We start from the raw sequence: 20,263 nt of genomic DNA, 5'->3' as shown, positions 1-20,263 counted from the left end.
TCCCCGCCCCTCCCGTGCCCCAGGCCATCATTCCTCCCCGACTCCCGGCCAGCCCCGTGCCAGGGCTCCGAGGAGGCCCTCATCAGCCTCTGACCTTGTACCACACAATGTCCGGCAGCGGTTTCCCCTCCACCACCACGGCGAAGCGAGCGGTCTCTCCAGCCCCCACCTCCACGTCCTCCATGATGGACTCGAACCGAGGGGCCTCTGAAACCCGGGGGTTGGGGGGGGAAGGGAGGGAGACAAGATGGGCTCACAGGGCCAGCCTCCTCAGCCCCTCTCTAACCCTCTCCCGGCAGCGACTGGCTCAGGCAGAACACTAGACCCCCCGCCCCACCCCACCCCACCTCCCAGAGCCCCAGCCCCCGCCCCGGGCTCTCAAACTTGGCCTGGAAACCTCAGAGTTCCTTGCCTGGAACCCAAAACCTGATGTTCTCCAAATCTCAGGAAACCTAAGCCAGGGGATGCAGGCTGGCTTTGTTCGGCTCTCAGTATTCATTTGCCAGCTTTGAAATTAGGAGGTTTTCACACACAAAAGAAATCTGGATTTCCTGCCTCTTTTGGAAAATCAGGACTGGCTGTCCTGAGCTGCTTCCCTCGCTGCATTAATGGGCCGGCCAGGAGTGGCCCGACACTGCCCCCTGTGGGTGGTGGCCGTTTGGCACCGTCCCACCACCGGCTTCTATGCCTTTCTTTACCCATCGGGGCCCGGCAGGAGGCTCAGTCTGTGACACTGAATCAGGTTCACGGATGGCACTGCCTCTATTTTGAAGTTTTCTCTGAATCTTATTTAAATATTTTAGGGGCCCTCTACCATCTGGGAGATGGCGAGATGAATAAACGGGTGCCAGTTCTCAGTTTAGTTCTCCCACATGTGACTGATTTTATTCTCCACACATATCATGTGGTCGTGTTATTTCCTGGTAAAGCAGCTTCTAATTCGCATGATGGAATTAAATACATATTCCAATGTGCTTGTGCTTTTCAGAGAAGCCTGTGACTTTTTGGTGCCCTCCCCTCCTTCCAGTATGTTTGAGGGTCTCGGCTTTAAGGGGAGTCGGCTGGGGCTGGGCAGGAAGCCCCCACTGGCTCAGACACACAGCTCAACCTGTATACAGATAAAGGTGGTGGGCATGCTGGGGACAATGCATCGTGGCACCGTCATCAGTGGAAAGAGGCCATTCCACCTGCCTGGGGGGTAAGGGGTGGGAAACAGTGGCAGGGGATGGAGATCCAAGCTCCAGACCTGCTCTAGCCCTGGCACCTGGGTCAGGATCTCCCTCAGTCACTGTCCCAGCCAGGCGGGCTGCGGGGCTCTCAGTGGCCAGGGCTCCCCAAACATCAGGGCTCCTCCTATATCTGGGAAGGAAGAGGAATCCCGCAGAGATACGGTCAAGGTGCAAAGTGGTGGCTGCATAGGAAGTGCCTCTGGGCAAGGGGAAGGACACGTAAAGGGGGACCAGGGGCCCAGACCAGCTGTGGCCCCACCCCAACCACCATCCACACCGGGGCCAGTAGGGTCCCCGTATCCCCCCCTCACATACCCCACTGCCACCTCGCTTCCAATTTAAAGCTGCCTGGCCTGCCCTCTAGGAATCTGATTCCTAGTCTAGTGGGGATGTTGGGGTGGGGTGTTGTGGCAGGGGTCAGTCTATGAAGGTCAAGGATCAGAAGGTTTCGAGAGAACTTCAACAATTTTTTTAAAGCACCAGAAAATGTACATTACCCCACGATAAGATGGACTGTGCTAACTAAGATGTCACTTTCTTTGCATTTGGTTGGAATCTTATCTACTCAGCAGGTAACACTGTTTAGCTCATGCTGATCCGAAGCTCTGAGTGGTAGTTACATATGTCTGGAGTTAATTAACAAACCGGAAAACAAGACAATTACTACCTAAAGCATGCTACGGTCTGAGACTACATCTTGAGAGGAGATTATAAAAATGGTCCTCCACGGCAAAGACTGCGCGGCTCTGTCAAACAGGCTTGTGCAAAAGGGCAGCAGGCAGGACCCCCAGAGCTGGGAGTCCAGCACTAAGATGCGCTCGCTTGGGCTGCTTTTTTTAAAACTGACTTGACCCCCGCCCCCAATCCCCAAACTTGTTATTGTTGAGATACTGTTTCTTGTTGTGTTTAACACGGGAGCTAAGAGGACTGTCTGGCTTTGGAATAGGGCCTCTGGGCTAGAATCCCAGCTCCTGACTTATTAGATTGTATGACCTTGGGCTTGTTACGTAGCATACTCTTTGAGCCTCAGTTTTCCCATCTGTAAAATGGGGATAATAGCTGACTTCTTCTTACGGGGTTATTTTAAATGAGGTGACACGTGTAAGGTACTTAGCACTGAGCCTGGCACATACTAGGTGCTCAATACATATCTTATTAGTGCTATCACCATTGTTGTTACTAGTACTGCTATTATTATGGCCATTTGATGGACAAGCCTGAGAGAGGAGAACTAGGATTGACAGGTGAACTAGGATTGGCAGCCTGAGGCTGTGAGGAGAGGACTATGAGCCTCAGAGGAAGGAAAGGAAGGAGTTCCGCTGTCACCCACCTGCCAGCTCCAGAGTGACCGAGCAGGCCTGTGTGCCATGGCGGTTGCGGGCAGTGCAGGTGAGGGCGCCCACGTCCCGCCGGCTCACCCGGCAGATCCGAAGGCAGTACTGGTCATCGTCTGGTTGGCTCAGCTCGTACACACCTGCCCGGGCCTCTAGGAGGGCCCCTCGGCAGCTAAGGGACACACAGCAGAGAGGTCACCGAGGGTCCAGCCCCAGGGAGGCTGGCCAGTCCAGCTGGAGCCCATGCTGGCTCCTGTGAGGAACAGGGCATGCAGGATGGGGCCCCACCTCCTCCAGACGACCTGGGCCTCCACGTGGTTGAAGGTAACGGTGACACTGGCAGGCTGTCCCTCCACCACATACACGACATCTGGTTTGTCCAGCACGGCGGGCGCCTCCTCCAGGGGCGGGCCTGGGAGGAGAGGGCTGGCTCGACGCTGTGCAGATTCTTAGCACCCACTGCTCCTTGAGCCCCGCATTCCCCAGGTGAGCTCCATTTTTACAGACAAGGAAGCCAAGGTTCAGAGAGGTTTAGCAACTTGTCTAGGAATTCAGCCAGGAGAAGCAGGGGCAGGATCGGACCGCCAGCTTGTCTGGCCCAGCTGCTTCCAGGAGTGAGAAGGGACCACTCTGATGGGAAGGGGTCAAGCACAGCCACACCACACCCTCCATAGTTACAGTGTCCATACCAGGCCTGGATCCTCCTCCACGGACACCCAGTTCCTCCCGCCCAGCAGCTCTCACCCCCACCCCACAGGAAGCCCCAGGCTCACCGCGCTCCAGCAGCTGCACAGGCTCGGAAGGAGGCGAGGGCTTGCTGCTGCTCTTGATGGTGGCGCTGAGGACCCGGAAGATGTGCTGGGCCCCCTTACGCAGCCCTGTGGCCACCCACCTGGGCTCCCGCAGGCCCGTGACCAGCGCCGTCCACTGGTCCGAGCCCAACACCTGGTGCTGCACGGTGTAAGTCAGGGCATCCGGGTCTGGTGGGGAGGCGGTTGCTAGTGGGGGGCCTTGCTGGGTGTCCCCCGCCCCAGTTCAGCCGGCTCAGGACGCAGGGACTCATCTTCAGTCTGCTCTGAGGACCTGCCTCAGTGTCTCCTGTTGCTTCTGTCTGTCCCCCATCTGCTCCTGCCCAGCCCCAGGCCTGGCCAAGCTCAGAGCCAATGAGGTGTCAGTGTAGGGTCCAATTACAGGCATGGAGGGAGCTTGACTTAGTCCCAACTCTTTGCTGCTACCTCGGGTAGGGAGACGGAGGCACAGAGCAGGAAGGGGGCATGCACAGGGAAGGAGAGGGATTCCCCAGCGCTACGACCCTGGCACCCAGTCCCTCGAGAAGTCCCCCTTCGTCTCCTCTCCTGACCCACGGCCAGGGCTTCGTCCACCGTGGAGAGGAGACCAGCAAAGCTGCTCCTGGCCACGCTCCCAGGGCTCCCTCCACTCCCACCCCTACCCATATGCCCCCCGGGCCTTGCCCTCCCCTCCTGGCCCCCTAGGTGCCCCTGCCTGAGCCCGCCCTGTCCACGACCCATCCCCACCCACAGCGCCATGCAGCCCAGACCCACCAATGGCCATGTCCAGACTCCTGGGGGGTTCCATGCAAGCGTGACCATCTTCCCGGTCACAGCCACCACCTGCGGGGCGCCATCTGGGGGACCCGGAACCACATCTGAAAGCCACGGGTCAGACATCTGCTGGGTCCTTTAGGGCTCCATGGCCCCACGGGACCACCAAGTCTCGGGGCAGTGGGCTGGGGGCAAAGCCCCACGGCCAAGGGCAAGGCCAGGTGGCTCCCGAGGGTACAAGGGGAAGAGAGCTGGTGTGGAGGCCCCTCCCTCACCCAGGCCCCTGGGGAGGCCGGAAGCTAGGCTGACTGCAGATGACCGGGAGGGCACCTGCCTCACCTGTGACGTAGAGGTGGGCATAGCAGGCGGCTTTGCCCAGCTTGTTGGCAATGACGCTCTTGTAGACGCCGGCATGCTGAGGTCCCACAGCTGGGAACACCAAGCGATGCACATCCCTGTCTGGGGGGGAGACAGTGACACTGGGCCTGAGCTAGGAGGATACTTTAGAAGGTGGGCCCACCCCACCCAGTCCTGGTCCTTCACTCCCACCTGCTACAGGGTGGGGCAGATGCCAAAAAAAGGTGCCCATCAAGGAAGGACAGGGAAGAAGGGAAGGGTGGACAGGTGCAAAGAAAGGTGTCCATTGGAGTTCCCATCGTGATGCAGTGGTTAATGAATCTGACTAGGAACCACGAGGTTGCAAGTTCGATCCCTGGCCTTGCTCAGTGGGTTAAGGATCCGGTGTTGCCATGAGCTGTGGTGTAGGTTGCAGTCGCGGCTCGGATTCAGCGTTGCTGTGCCTCTGGCATAGGCTGGTGGCTGCAGCTCCGATGAGACTCTAGCCTGGGAACCTCCATATGCTGCAGGAACGGCCTATGAAAAGGCAAAAAAAGACCAAAATAAAAAAAGAAAAAAAAAAAGAAATAAAAAGAAAGGTGTCCATCGATAGCAAACTCCAGGTAGGTCCAGACCACCAAGTCCCCTCTTGCTTGCCCTCCAGCCCTTCAGGCCCAGTCACTTCTCATCTTCTTCTCACATCTGTTCCCTCTCTGTGGGTTCCGACCCTGCTGATGGCTCCTCATTGCTGCACCTCTGGGGTTCACGACAAGACTTTGTGCCCAAGTCTCTTCTTCTCCATCTCCGTGGCCACTGCTGGTCCCATTGCCAGCACAGAGCCCACAAGAGCCTCCACTCATGGGAGGTCCACACCCCACCAGCAGCATCACGTGATCTCCCCATCTGCAGACCTTAAGGCACCCACTGCCGACCAGCTGGCATCCAAAGCCCTCAACCCAAACTCCCGTCCAGACTGTCACCCGCTATTCCTCCACGTTTTGACCCTGACCTGCCATCAGGTCCCTGAACAAGCCATGCTAGGTGCACCTCCAGGTCTTTGCTCACAAAATTCCTCCCTTCTGGAATATTTTCTTACCTAAAGCCCCCTTCTCCTTCAAGATGCATTTCAAGTGGGTCTTGAGAAGCCTCGTCTCCATGCCTCACCTCTGGTCCCCTCTGCACCTCTACCCCTGGACCTCGCCCCAGGACCTCCAGCACCTGGCCCACACAGCTTTGTGTGGGCCGACCTCTTTTCTCGCAAGTGGCATGCCTCCTGGAAGCTCCTTAAAGACACAGTTGATTGGTCTTGCCAGGCCCAGAACTTGATGTCTTGCACACGTAAGTGCCAAATACATTAGACTATCAATGATAGTAAGTTGCCTGCACTGTGCCCAGCCCGTGCCAGATACTCGACATGCATTTTTTCCATAATCCTTTCAGCAGCCCTGCAAAAGTATCCTCATTTTACCAGCGAGCTCAGAGACATGAATGGACTTGTCCAAGATCACAACACTAACAAACAATGAAGCCACAACTTGAACTTGGTTCCCTCTGTTTCCGAAGCTCTCTCCTGACACTATGCTTCCAGAATGAGAGTAAAGAGGCCATCCCTAGTGCGAGGTGAAGGGGACGAGACCTGCGCTGTCCTCCTTCCTGACGTCATAGCTGTCCCCAACACCCCTCCCTTCTCAGCAATTATCTCTGCACGGAACCGCCACCCATTCATTTATCTCTGCTGCCACTATTTATAAAGGATGAAAAGCCCAGGGCTGCCACCGACCCCAGATACAGACAGAAGTGGAAGCGCTGGCTCAGAGCAGACACCTACCCGGGGCCCCAGAGCAGAGGGAGTGACAGGAAGCCTGTGGGCTGAGCAAAGACAGCCACAGAGGGGGCTCAGAGGAGGGTCACAGCCACCTGGAGATGGGAAGGGAGAGTGGGGCATGGGTGACAGGGGACATCCTGGTCAGGAAGTCAGACGGTTTCTGTCTGCCCTTGGGCAAGGCCCCGTCCCTCTGTCAGCCTCAGTTTCCCCATCTGTAAGCAGGGATAGCAGTACCTGCCTGACAGGCCCGTGGTGAGCAAGGTGAGAACATCACGCAGGCCCTTCGCACGCAGGGCCTGGCACTCAGGAAGTGCTTAATAAAGGCCAGGTTTGTCACGCTGCAGCCATGAGAGGAGTCCATCACGGGTCATGGGGTGACACGGTCTGATGGGGCATGGGTCGACCTTTTCACACGAGACTCAGATTCCTTCAAGGATGGAACTGAGCTACTTTGTGAGAAAACAGCTCAGGCTGCGAGGACACGGTCCCAAACACGTACGCTATTTCCCCCACTCTTGCTTCTTTAGCTGCTATTTAACAGTCCCGGACCAAGCATCCTTTTGATGCCAGATACTACCCACATAGGGCTTTTCACTGGGATTTCGCCAGGAGGGTGTGAGTGGCATCATTGGGTCGACAAGGATGATGGTGGTGGCAACCACAACAGCAGTAAGAGTTAATGCTCACTGACCCCTTGCTATTTGCCAGGCCCTGCTTCAAGTGCTTTCCGTGTCTTAACTGATTCAATCCTCATGGCAAGCCTACCACAGACGAGGACACTGAGGCCCACAGGGGTTCTGTAACATGCCCACAGTCAGTAGCAGCTGCACTGCTAGTCCGGCAAGTGCTGACGGGCCACCAAGGCCCAGAGTGGTGACCCATCTGATGGGTGCCAAGCAGACTCGAGGGAGAAGGCAGTGACCGAGGGCCTCTCGGCTCCCCTCCTCCAGGCCCCTTCCCTGACCAGGCTAGAAAAGGAAGGCCTGAGGGTGGGCAGAGGGGGTGCAAGCAAAGAGGGTGCTGGAGGGGACAGCCCTCGGGGTCCCTTCCCACACACGTACACTGGGTCATGCGCCGGTCGTCGCTGCTCTGGATGCGGTGGCCGTTGTGGAACCAGCTGATGGTGGGGTAGGGCAGGCCGGTCACCTGGCACTCCAGCATGGCCTCCTTGGCCAGCCCCACGTCCAGGTCCTGCAGCGGCCGCAGGAAGTCGGGCATGGACAGCCGCTCCAGCTCACCCTGCTCGGGCTCCTCAGGGATGGACGGCATCTTCTCCAGCTTTGAGCTGCAAAGAGCCACACAGCTGCCCCGAGGCCCAGAGCCACACCTCCCACCCTGCGGGGCAGTGTCAGGGGCCCCAGGCAGTACCTGGGGCCGGTGGCGGCCGTCCGGGGCTCCTCCACGTAGAGCTGGGCCGAGCAGTGGGCCTGGCCGTGGGCGTTGGTGGCGCTGACTTCGTAGAGCCCCTCGTCCTCACTGCCCACGTGGGCAATGTGCAGCGAGTGTAGACCCCCTTCCTGCCGGAGCCGCAGGTTCTCGCTCTCCTCCACGGGGCGGCCTGTGGACGGAGGGGGGAATGCAGAGCAGCCTCAGCCCGGGACTCTGCTCTCTGGCCCTTGGGGGTCCCCCAACATCTGCAGGGTAGAGGGCCATACCAAAATGAGTCCAGGTAACAGAGGGGGGCGGGGTGCCGCTGATCTTGCAGTCGAAGCGGGCCGTGCGGCCCTCCAGCACCTCCATGTCCTCCAGCAGCCGTGTGAACAGGGGGCCAGCGAGGGCCGCACCGTCAGCCGGGCGCTGCAGGTCAGCTCATCTGATGGGGAGGGAAGACCATGGAGCCCCAGGCTCCCCAACCCGTGGGTCCTGCCCTCGAGCTGGGCAGGATTATAAAAGGGGCTGGGCCAGAGGCTGGAGCCCGGGTAGAACCCAGTGAGGTCCCAGGGCACCAGAGTGAAGCCTCGGGCGAGATCTAAAGACCGTAGTGGCTGGGGACACGATGGGAGGCCAGAGCCTGGCCTGGCTCTCCCCTCCTCACTTCCTCCTGCCCACCCAGGATGACTTTCAGCTCAGTTCTAAGAGAAGGGCCTAGAAGCTGAGCCCCAGCCCCCATCCCCCTACCCTTGGAACTCTCCTCTGCTCCTGGGTCGTGCCCACACTCCCTCGCCCCCACCCCAGACCCAGAGCAAATGCCCCTCTGCCCACTCTACCACCCCACACAGAATCTTCTGGGGGAAAGAGCCCCTTCCGCTGACCTGCTCCATTCCTGCTTACAAAGCCCCTCCAGTGTCACCTTAGGTGCTCATCACCACAGTCGGATGAGGCATTGTCTCAGCTCTTCAAATGAGGACAGGGACCAGGTCAGCAATGTCATTAATAATAATAATGGCTGACATTTATTAGGTGCCACCCTTTGGCAGGTGCTGTGCTTCGTTCTTTACGAACATTGTCTCATTAATCCTATCAGTCCCCCTACAGGGTACGTTTTATCATGATCCCTTTTTACAGATGAATAGTCTAGAGCTTCGAGAGTTGAAGTGACTTGTCCAAAGTCACGTGGCTGGTAGGTGGCAGGGCAAGAATTGGAACCCAAGTCCAAGTCCAGGTGCGGCTGCTACCCTTCAGCACCTGGCTCCCAACAGCAACAAGTGTGAACATGGACTCTGCCCCCGGGGGCTACGACAAGTGCTGATTTTCGAGGCAGGTGCCGCACCATTTCCCACCCCTCTGCTCTTCTCCCTGGAGATGGAACCCCATTTTCTGCATTGTCTGAATAAGCCCCACCGGATGAGCCCCATTGTCTCATTCTGCACCCAGCTCCTTCACCTCCACTCCCCTCCCGGCAGCTCTCAGAGGCCCAGGGTAGCCCTCGGGCCCAGGTAGGCAGTTACCTTTGGCCGTGCTGAGCTTGCAGGTGTAGACACCACTGTCGTCCTCATGCACAGAGGTGAGCAGCAGCTTGCATTTCCGGCCATCGAAATGCATCTTGCATTTGAGTAGTGCGGGCTGCAGCAGGCGGCCTCGGCACAGCCAGTCTACCTCCACGTCGGCAGGACCCGCCACCAGGCACTCAAACAGCGCCATCTCCCCGGCCCCCACGTCCACGTCCTGCAGGGGGGCCAGCACGGCCAGGGACCGGCTTTCAGGGTGTGCTGAGGGGACAGCGGCCACGGGGGGCACGCATGGAGCAGAGAAACACGGAGCAAGGGAGACACACACACGCACACACAGAGAGACAGACAGACACAGAGAGAGAGATGCGTTTTGTTCCTTTGGAGACGGAAAGCCCGCCCGCGCAGCAGGCCGGGACAGCAAGGAGCCCCCAGGCCTGGCTTCAGGATGGCAGTCCCACCCCAGCCAGAGAGGGTGACCTCGGGAGAAGCGGGAGGGAATCAAGGGCCGGAAAGCTGAGAGGGCCACACAGGGGCAGAGACGGCGGCGGAAAAAGAAAACACAGCACACCAGCTGGGTACAAACTGGACTTTATTATTTGAGCTAAGAAACATATTTCCGAATATGTCCACACCCACTACAACAGGCCTCTACTCCTGCGCCAAGCCTGGCTAACTCCCTCATTCCCAGACAGAGCACCCCTGGCCCTGACAGTGAACAAGGAAGCCCCAGATGGGCCCTAAGCCTGCCCGGGGCCAGGCCTCAGCCAGGCCTCCTCATCAGCACAGGGCTCAGGGGCCTCTGGCTTGTGGTGTCTCGTGAAATAAAAAGTATTGTGCCACTTGGAACCCATTTCTGGAATGGTCAGTGCCCAGGCCCCCCTCTTCTGGAATGGTCAGTGCCCCATGAGCTCCCTGTCCACAGCCCCCTGGCCCTCTGGGCCCCTCCATCGTACCAATGCCATGTCCTGTCCTGTCCCCCTCAGCCTCATCCCGCACCAGCTTGGAGGCATCCTTCCCTGACTGTCACAGACACACAGACAGACAAACGGAAAGACAGACAGGGCCTGTAGCAGCGGCAGCACATGCACTCGCTGGGTGCTCCCCTTCCGGGAGAGACTGGGGGGTGATCTCGATACCCCTCGTGGCCGCCCCTTCCTGGCACTCAGTCCGTGTGGGGGTCCCAGCCTGCCCAGCCATGTGTCCACTTGGGGGGGAGGGTCCATGGGGGCTCATGGGCTATCCCAGGACGCTGCGTGGGGTGGGGGGGAGGCTGGGACAGGGTCCGGGCCGGCAGGGTCTGTGGGCAGGAGGCAGTGAAACACAGCGAGGTCCGAGAGGTGCCTGAGACAGGGGCGCGGCTCGGAGGGCAGCGGGGGGAGCGCAGGCGGCCCCCTGAGCTCACTCGCCTGTGTACAGACAAAAACCTCAGTCAGCAAGCGGCAGGTTAGTGCAGCACACGCACGCACGCACACGCACGCACGCGCACGCAGACCTGGCTAGGGCCCCTCTAAAACTGCCAGGGCGGCACTGCCACTTTCAGCTCCCCCAGGGTCAGCCCCAGGGTTGGGAGGCCAGCAGACAGCCAGAGTCCAGGTCTCTGGGGTTCCTGGGCAGGCGGAGGCCCTGGACAACCAAGGGGGAGGTGTACGCCGGCATCAGGTGCGCCCCAAAGCCTGGGGGATGTCGGGAGGAATCCCAAAGAGAGAGAAGCACTGAGACGTGGGTTAACACAGAGAAGCAAGGCAGGGCCAGACCCTGGAGCGGAAGGAGCGGGCCAGGGACCTGGGGCTGGGGCCAGGGCGGGCGGGAAAGCCAAAGAATTCAGAGATAGAGGCGGTGGCGGCCCCGGGGACTGGAGGCACAGGGGAGGGTAACTGAGGCAGGTGGGGCCCAGGGAGGTGACCACGACTCTCAGAATCCAGGCTCCAACAGGGGGTCGGGGGTACCCTTAGATCTGGCCTCCGCCAAGAAGGGAGGGGTGGTGGCTGAGTGTGTGGAGGCCCTGAACCGCCCCCAGGGAAGGGCGGGTGAAGGTGAGGCAGACAGCCTGCCCTCGGGAGGAAAACCGTGAGCCCCCAAGGGCAGCCGGTCCCCGGCCTGCCAGCCCAATGCCTGGAGGGCCGCCTGCCCCTACGCTGGTCTCTAGGAACCCAGGCTTCTCCACATTTCCCAGGTCCACTCACCCTGGCCCCTCTGGGGTCCCCGAGATGCCCCAAGCCCTCCAAGGGCCCCTGCGGACGGGTCCAACTGTCAGAGTCTCCCCGCTGCCACCCCAACCACAATATCTTCCGCACAGCAGAGGGATGAGTAGAGGAGGCAAGAGGAGCAAGGGGAGTAGGTGTGAGCAAAGGACTGGGCAAGGTGACGAAGGCTTAGAAGAGTGTGGGGAGAGGCTGGCCGCCAACAGGACACGGGGTCTCTCTGGCTGGCATGACTGAGCAGAGGGTAGGTAGTACCGTGTAGGGGGCTGAGCACTGAACAATTTGCTGTGTGGCCTTGGGCAAATCACCTCCCCTCTCTGGGCCTCAGTGTACTCAACTACAGCAGGAGCAGCTAAACTTGGGGCCCTCCAAGGCCCTTCCAGGTCTGGCCTCCTATAACTAAGCTTGTGTGAAAGTGGGCAACTGGGCAGGGACAAGGCGGGGCCAGGGTGGGCGATGGGTGGAGCGGGTCAGGGACTCACCTCTGACCTCCAGGCGCGCCTCGCACTGCCGAGCGCCATACTCGTTAACCGCTTTGCAAGTGTAGAAGCCGGCGTCGCCCCGCTCGGCTGCCAGGATCCGAAGCCGGCACAGCCCGCCCTCTGCCTCCTCGGCGAAGCGCCGCTGGTCCGGGCGCACGGGCTGGCGGTTCCTCAGCCTGTCAGAGGGGCAAGAACTGAGTCCCAAGGTCCTGACCTGCAGGCACGGGGAAGCGGGGCTGCAGAGCCACGCAGGCCTCCCTTCCCCAGCTCTGTCCCGCCGACCGTGGGCTCCCCTGGGTTCTGGCACCAGGTTTTCACCCTGCCTTTGACATCCCACCAGCTCCAGGAGCTTCCAGACCTCTCCTGCCCTCGGGTCTCTCCCCTCTTGGGCTCCAACCACACTGAAAGCACCACCAAGCTATCCAGCTCGCAATAATTCCCAGATTTCATGTCTCGTTTTTATTTCTTTGAATGGACGGATGGCTTTCCCCCCCCCAAAGGCATATGAATTAATTTGCAATGTTAAAGAATGACACTGAGGATGAGACAATCAATTAAAAATGAAAATCAGAACCCAAACCAATAGAAAGCTAAGCACAATGAGTAATCAAAGTTCAGGCATCTGGGGTGAAGTGCTGCAGCCGAGGAGGCCCAAGTTTAACTCTGAAACAAATTGCCATGTGTGGGCCAAGCATAGGGCTGGGCGCAGAAGAGGCCTCAAAACTCACCCTACTATCAACTGATGGGGGTGGGGACGGGGGTAGCGGGGGTCGGCTTCTCCAGGAGTGAGATGACTGCTGGCCATTCATGCCAGGCAGACAGACAGAAGACCACTTGTTACCCAAACCGGTCCCCAGAGCAGAGGCCCCAAATGAGCCTGGACACCAGGCAGGGGGCAGGGGCACGTGTGGGGAGTGGCACCGCCGTGCCTGGGATGATGCCCCAGGGCCGATTGTGGAGGGGTCTGCGAAGGGGGCACTGCCCTCCACCCAAAGCCAGGGCAGAGGGGAAGGCTGACAGGTGGTGGTCATGGCTGCTACTCACCAGGACACCACTGGCTTGGGCTCGCCCTGCACACGGATGCTCATAGTGACGTCTTGGCCTTCTCTTACTGATTGGTCCATCAGTGAGACCTGAAGGGGGACCCCAAAGTGTCAGGGGAGACAGGGCCCAGCTTTGGCTCCTGGGGGCTGGGAGTTGGGGGTGGATCTGGGACCAAGGCCTCTTCCACACCAGTCTGACGGAGACCTGGGGTGGCCCCAAGAACATGGGGAAATGGGCCCTCAGGGGGCTGAGGGCTGGCCTCAGGGGGCTGACCTTGAAGGTGGGGGGCGCTTTGGAGCCAGTGTCAGAGGAACGGCGGTTCGGGTCAGGACTGAGCTTCATGGTGGTGGCTCGTGGCCAGGTCTCCCCAGGCTCCGGGAACTCCTCTGGGGGGCTCAGGTACTCCTCGTCAGAGGTGATGGGGCTGCTGAAAGGGGATGTGGACCCTCCTGGAGAGAAGACAGAAAGGAGACAGTGGTACAGAGAGAGATGCCAGAGGAGAATGGGGGGCAGAAAGACTGAGGTCAAGGTCCTGATAAGGTCTGCAATGTCAACAGAGGCCAGGAGCTGAATCAGCTCCCATAGGCCAGCCCTGTCCTACTTCATTTCCCGGGGCTCCCATTCACTTGTCGTGTGACCCTCCCCAGGTGTTCTTGTCCTAGAGCCCCTGGAGTCACAGACTCCCAACCCTGACCCTACAGCTCCTTCTCAGTGGGGGAATCAAGGGACTGGCCTGAGACAAAGGAGTCAAGCAGCAGAGGGGCCACTCCTGGGCCTTGTGGGAGTCCTGGAATGCCACTGGAGCAGGAAACCCACATTCCTGGCACAGAACGCCAGGCTCCCAATAAAGGTGCTTTACGCCTCTGGACCCCAGAGTGTGGCGCAACGAGGACACCCATTTCATGGGTGAGCTGAGCCTGGTGTAGAGGAACACACACCTCAGACAAGCCCCATCCTGACCTCAGTGCCAGGGCCAATGAGGCGGCACTGTCCAGCCAGCCCTCCCCCGCCTTCTCAGCTTCCCGCCCCAGATACCCCAGGGGCACCTGTTGGCCCCAGTCCTACAGCACAGACCACCCTCCCCCAAAACTCTCAGGGGCTGGAAAAGCAGAGTTTGAGTCATCCACAGAGAAGGGCAGCTCGGCCTGGGGAAGAGGAGGGGGCACCGGCGTTGCTTTGGGGGAGGGGTGTCCCCAGGGCCCTGAGGCCCTCCCCTGCAACTGGCCAGGGGCCCAGCCTCACTGAGCTGGCTCCTATCCGACTGCCAAATACAGACATGAGCCTGCCACAGCCCCCTGGCCCCTCCTCCTGGTCCCCCACCCCAAGCCCCTTTGGCCCTGTACCCCGGCTGGGCTGCCCCCCAACTCACCCCGAGACTCTGCACGCAGACCCCGGCCTGCACTTGTCCTGAAGAATCTGTCCTGGCACCGGGCCCTCCTGCCGCCTGCCCACTGCCCACCCCGCCCGGCTCCCCAGGGAGCAGGAGCCCAGCCTGCCCAGCCCCACTTACTCTGCTGACCCTGCCGAGGCGCTGCACGAGGTCCTGGGGGAGGGGAGGGAGCCTGAGGAGGGGGAGGGAGGGGGTGGGGGCTGGCCAGGCCTGGACCGGCTGGGTGGCAGGCAGGCAGCTGGCTGGGGAGGTGGTTCCTGCGGAGACCACAAGCCGCCTGGGCCCTGGAGTGAAGGGGAGGAGAGGGGAGGGGCAGAGCGCGCCGCGCGCCGGCTGGATTTAGCCACCCTGCTCATTCCCAAACCGCGGGATCTGCCTTTTCTCTCCTTACAGCTTCTGGACCCTGACAAATGCAAAGCCACCTCAACGGCGCCTCGACTCAAAGGGCGGGGGCCTCGGTGCCCAGGGGAAGATGGGGATGGCATTGCACTGCAGCAGCCAAGATGCCTGTGCTGCCCCATTTGTTTCGGCATGTCCAGCAGAGGAGGTACGATGGCAAACAGCCCCCATGATGCCCCTTTCCCTGAACAAACAGCCAAGATCCCTGACGCTGGAATCCACTGACAAGCCTCAAATACTACAGAGTCAGGCCGCACCCAGTCTTCCCTTGTGCTGCGAATCAGTTGTCAGGACCTTTGGCCTCCTTCGCAGAGATGCCCGCTCAACTTGCAGGGCCCAGAATCCCCCCTCCACCTTCCTGTTCCTGCCATGGCAGGTCTGGCCTCGCAGCCACGTGGGGAACCGGACCTGCACCCAACCCCTCTCTTACAGGCTCTGTTGGCAATGGTCCCTCACCCTGTCAGCGCCACCAGGGCCAACAGTCAGGAGGACAGAGGCTGTCCACCCCCCACACTCTGACCCCTCACAACCAGCACCCATCTGGACTGGGTGGGGAAGGCGCCGGGAGACAGCAGCAGAGCTGCAGAGCTGTTGAGGAGAGGTCACATGGCCTTCTCCCACCTTCTATCACGCCCGCCTGGGGCCACATTCCCAAGCAGTGACCTGTGTTCCTCAGCATGGCCAGTGAAGGAGGAAGGTCCACCATTCAGACTGGCTTGAGGTGGGGGTGGAGAGGGAAGTCAGGATGGCACATGGCAAGCACCTGCTCGGGGTCTGGCCACTAGCCGATGCTGAGATCACCGGCATGGCCCCTGGAGGCAAATGTGCCCTCCCCGCTGTGGAGTGTGGTGACGTCTGGGGTCACCTCCAGGTTGGATGGACAATGCTGAGGCAGCGCAAGGGCCCAGGGAGGGCCTGCAGAGATTAAAGCTGGAAGGGCGGAGTTTGCAGGGAGACTGAGACCCCTGGTGGTGGCTGGGGGAATAGCACCCTAGGGACACCCTGTGACAAAGGGATTTGGAGGTTCCTTAGGTTCCTTAGAGAGGGGGGCTGACAGAGCAGCCCAGGAAGAACACTCAGGACTAGGTCTTTTCAAAACAAGGCAGCGGCCCCTCACCCCTGTGTACCCCCAGAACTGCATGGCCAAGGAGGCTGATCAATGATCTGTCACCAGCTGTGGTCTTTGAACCACCAGCATCAGGGCCGCTTGGGAGACTGTTTAAACTATAAATTTCTGAGAGTTCCCACTGTGGTGCAGTGGGTTAAGAATCTGAATGCAGCGGCTCAGATCCCTGCGGAGGTGCCGGTTTGATCCCTGGCCTGGTGCAGCGGGTTAAAGGATTGGGCATTACCACAGCTGAGGTGTAGGTCACAGCTGCGGACTGGATTCAATCCCTGGCGGCCATAAAAAAAAAAAAAAAAAAAAAAAGTGTCTGGGCCTTACTCACACCTGAAGAATTAGATTTCTTGAAACAGGGGTTAGGAAACTGCTTTGTTAGAATGCGTTCCCCAACAGGTGATTTTTTTTTTTTTTTTTTTAGGGCCACGCCTGTGGCACGCCTGAGGTTCCCAGGTTAGGGGTCAAATTGGAGCTGCAGCTGCTGGCCTACACCACAGCCACAGCAATGCCAGATCCAAGCCACATCTTCGACCTATGCCCCCTTGCCACAATGCCGGAACCTTAGCCCGAGACCAGGGATGGAACCTGCATCCTCATGGATGCTAGTTGGGTTCTTAATGGGAACTTCCCATGGCGATTCTTACACACGCAAAGGTTTGGTGGCAAGAGGTGGTATCACCAAGTTCCATCTCACTTGACCACCAAACTTCGAGGCCGGGCTCTGAACCGTGGAGGTCTGGCTCCACAGCCCACGTGCTTCCCACTGCACCACCTGGCCTCCCACCTGGCACAAGGTCCCTGCCTCAGGGCAGGGCTTCTCAGAGTCCACCCTGCACCAGAATCACGTGGAGGGCCCCTTAAACCACAGCTCACTGGGCCCCACCCCCAGGTTTCTGATCCAGTAGGTCTGGCTGGGGCTGATGTCACACATCTCTAACGCATTCCCAAGGTGATGGCAATGCTGGTCTGGGGACCACAAGCTGAGGGCCATGGCTCTATGGTCCCCCGGCCGTCCCAACCTCCACTCTCAGGCAGATCTTCACCACCCTTTGCAAATGCACGTCCGCTCAGCCTCTGCACGTGACCTAGGCTGTTCAGGGGCTTGGAAGGTCTCTCCCCCACTGCCACCTCACACACAGTCCTTGCAGTCCCACTCAGCCCCCGACTGTCTGGGAGGGCCTCCAGGTATGGCTGGGAGGCCTGAGAGTGGCAAAGGCACGGTGGTGTCCTCAGGAACCTACCGGATGGTTGGGCTGACAAGCCAAATACACACACACGACTGTATCAGCAAGCAAGAAGAGGGTGGCAAGAGAGGGGCAGATAAGAGCCACACGAGTACAGAGAGCAGGACACTGCTTTGGGCACAGGGAAGAAGAGACCACAGAGGAAAGGGTGGTATTAGAATTAAGAGCTTGGTTTAAGCAGGAAGAAGTGTTCCCGGCAGAGGAAACCACTTGAGCAAATGCTCCAAGGCAGAAGGTGTGTGAAGAGAGCTATAGCTCAACCTTCGGGCTCAGAACTGGGGAAAGAAGAAAAAAGTGGGACGTGACAGGGTCGGAGCAGGTGCCTCCGGCCACCCTGGGTCATCCACAGGTCCAGGTGGTCGAGGCCGGCCCCAGGAGCGTGGCCTTCACTCGGAAGGCCCAGGGGAGCTCCGTGGGGTTTCTGAGGAAGGCGGTCACAGCCCGTTCTCCACATGCGCTGTCCCAGGAGGTCCCCTAGAGGCCATTTCTCTAAACGCCTGCTATGCAAATGACGGATGGAGGGCACAGGCAGGCCTGCAGCTGGGAATTTCTGCAGGTGCTGCCATTTCTCTCTGCCCTTGGAAGAGGAGAAGGGTCATGCTGAGAATGTTTCCCTTTAGGCTTAAAACGGACGAAGAAGAAGAGAGAACGTCACACACACGGTCAGCCTGAACCTGGAAGAGGCTCATTCCCTGTGTGTGTTACTTGGGGCTGCTCCACGTTTGGATACAGTGGCACCCACGACAGATTAGGTCCCCATTCTTCTGATGACTTACGTGGTGACCCCCACTCTGAGGTGGCAGCCTTGGCGGGGAGCACCAATTGGGGCTGACCTGCTTCTAGTAGACAGGAGCAGGGAGGGAGGCTGAGTCGGGTCGAGGGACCACATTACTTTCTTAGATGCTGTCCAAATGCCGGTCAGGGATGGAGAACAGGGCAGAGTGACATTTTGAGATCCCCTCCATGGGCAGCCACCGCCCTCCCAAGGGACACTCTGTAATTCTGCAGCAGCCGCCAAGACCGGTGCCAGAAGCAGAGGGGGGACAGGTGCTGATGCCGTGATTTTTTTTCCCCTTTTTTTTTTTTTTTTTTTTAATATTCATGACCCCTAATAAACCACCTCTTCTCTGAGATGGTGGTGTTGGTAGGACCAGAATGAGCTTTGATAAGCCATAGTCTCTGGCCCAAATGTCCTTAGCTAAATCACCAGCCCCACAGGGCCTCACAAATCTTATCAAGGATGTCGCACAGGAGTTATCACGACCCTGGCTTTGTAGATGAGAACACAGTGACCAGCTCAGGGGAAGTTTCTAGCTAGCAGATGCTAGAAACTTGGTCTCAGATAATAGGAGACCTGTGCTCGAGGGGAGGCTTGAAGGCAGCAGGACGGAGGTCCAGTGGGTGACCCCCCCTCACCCCCAACAATCACCTTCCTCCTGAGCAGAGCCTGAGAGGGGAGGGGAGCTGAGCACGAGCACAGCAGACACGCAGGGCAACAAAGCAGCGCCACAGCCACGGCAGAGGTGGGGCGTCAAGAGAGGAAGGAGAGAACCCCCTCCCTCGCCAGGCTGACCCACCACACTGGGCAGCGACGGTCTCCGCCCCCACCCCGCATCCCAGCTCCAGAAGCTCTTGAGCACAATCCTCCCTGAACCTGGACCCCCTTCAGAGGAGCAGGAAAAGGGCCGGCACAGCACAGCGTAGGCTTGAGAGACCCAGCATAGGCTTGGGAGACCCAGCGACAGGGCTCAAACCATGATCCCAGGGGCCCCCACTCCTAGAGCGGAGCCCCCCAACAGGGTAGCCTCTAGCTGCCTGAGACTAAGTGCGCATGAACGAAAATGAACTAAAATGAAAACGTCAGCTCGGCGGTCACACGAGTCACATTTCATGTGCTTAACAGCCACGTGCGGCTCGTGGCTACCCTATGAGACGGTGCCCATGAGAATGTTTCTGCCATCACAGGAAGTTCTATTGGTCAGTGATGCTCTAGAGAAACTTGCTAAAGCTTTCCAAGTCTCAGGTTCCTCATGTGTAACGTGGGTATGATAAGGCAACCTACCTCCCAGGGCAGGCTTAACCGCGATAACCCAGTCAGCACAGGGCCTGGGACACACGGAGCGAGCAGTGCACACTCACTAATCACGCTTCCTTATGCTGCCACCCACAGTGAGGTAATGTGCTTCCTGTGAGAGTTCTTCCATCACCCTAAATCATCAACATTCTGAGACAGATGATCGATGCTCAGCAAAGGCTGCGGGCCTTGTGCTGCCACTTTACTCTCCACGTTCATTTTCCCATCTGTAAAATGGGGGTATTACTACCTGAGATGTCCCTCTCCAAAGGGTATACACGGCGTGGCCTGTCATAGCTCAAGTAAGGGAAGGAATGTGAAAGGGTTTGGAAAAAAGCATCTGGCACCCTCCAAACACAAGAAACTGCTGAGAGACACTGCGCCTGGCACCCCTCTGGAACTCGAGAAATGCTGCGAGACGGACGCGGGCAGCCCTGAGAATGCTTAGCTTGGGTTAAGCGCGTCCCTCACACGCCCCAACCACCTGCCCCAATGCATACCCGCTTCAGGAGCCTGACCACGGTCTCCGCAGTTATTCGGTGAGATGGGGTGGGATGGGGGGGACCAGCGCTAGGGTGGGGCTGCCGGAGACAGTGAGGTCAGACTGCCCCCCGCATCCCAGCACCCAGGGAACTACATCTTCTAGTTACTTCTGTTCCTGTAGTTCCCAACCAGGAACTGACATCTTTGGACTCTCAAAAGCTTGCCTTGGGAGTTCCTGTTGTGGCTCAGTGGTTAATGAATCTGACTAGGAACCATGAGGTTGTGGGTTCGATCCCTGGCCTGGCTCAGTGCGTTAAGGATCCAGAGTTGCTGTGGGCTGTGGTGTAGGCTAGCGGCTACAGCGCCGATTAGACCCCTAGCCTGGGAACAGCCATATGCCGAGGGTGTGGCCCTAGAAAAGAAAAAAAAAAAAAGCTTGCCCTATGGCCGGGGGGGGGCGGGGGGGGTGCACCCCAATAGGGCACCGAGTTACCAGGGCGCCATGAGGAGCAAGAAAAGAGGTGGTTCCACGAAGCCTCTCTTCAAAAGATGCCACATACTCCCTCCCTCAACGGGTTCCCGCCCCCACCCTCAGCCACACCCCCCGACTCCCTGCAGACTCCAGGCCTGGGACCCCCTCCCTTGCCAG

The 20,263-nt window shown here is 59.0% G+C and overlaps 1 protein-coding gene across 1 annotated transcript in view; it reads right to left on the bottom strand.

Annotated features, from left to right (window-relative positions):
• SPEG (SPEG complex locus) overlaps nt 1-20,263 on the bottom strand; it is a 57,478-nt gene that overhangs the window by 17,338 nt on the left and 19,877 nt on the right. The window contains 15 exon segments of the mRNA XM_021074879.1: nt 95-207; nt 2,560-2,735; nt 2,852-2,975; nt 3,337-3,543; nt 4,126-4,146; nt 4,149-4,229; nt 4,465-4,584; nt 7,348-7,571; nt 7,655-7,844; nt 7,942-8,055; nt 8,058-8,099; nt 9,175-9,435; nt 11,861-12,036; nt 12,905-12,993; nt 13,178-13,353. Coding sequence (XP_020930538.1) covers nt 95-207; nt 2,560-2,735; nt 2,852-2,975; nt 3,337-3,543; nt 4,126-4,146; nt 4,149-4,229; nt 4,465-4,584; nt 7,348-7,571; nt 7,655-7,844; nt 7,942-8,055; nt 8,058-8,099; nt 9,175-9,435; nt 11,861-12,036; nt 12,905-12,993; nt 13,178-13,353 — 2,114 coding nt within the window.

The sequence above is a fragment of the Sus scrofa genome, chromosome 15, assembly GCF_000003025.6.
Source record: "Sus scrofa isolate TJ Tabasco breed Duroc chromosome 15, Sscrofa11.1, whole genome shotgun sequence".
Classification (NCBI taxonomy): domain Eukaryota; kingdom Metazoa; phylum Chordata; class Mammalia; order Artiodactyla; family Suidae; genus Sus; species Sus scrofa.
This window is presented reverse-complemented; position numbering and strand designations above follow the sequence as displayed.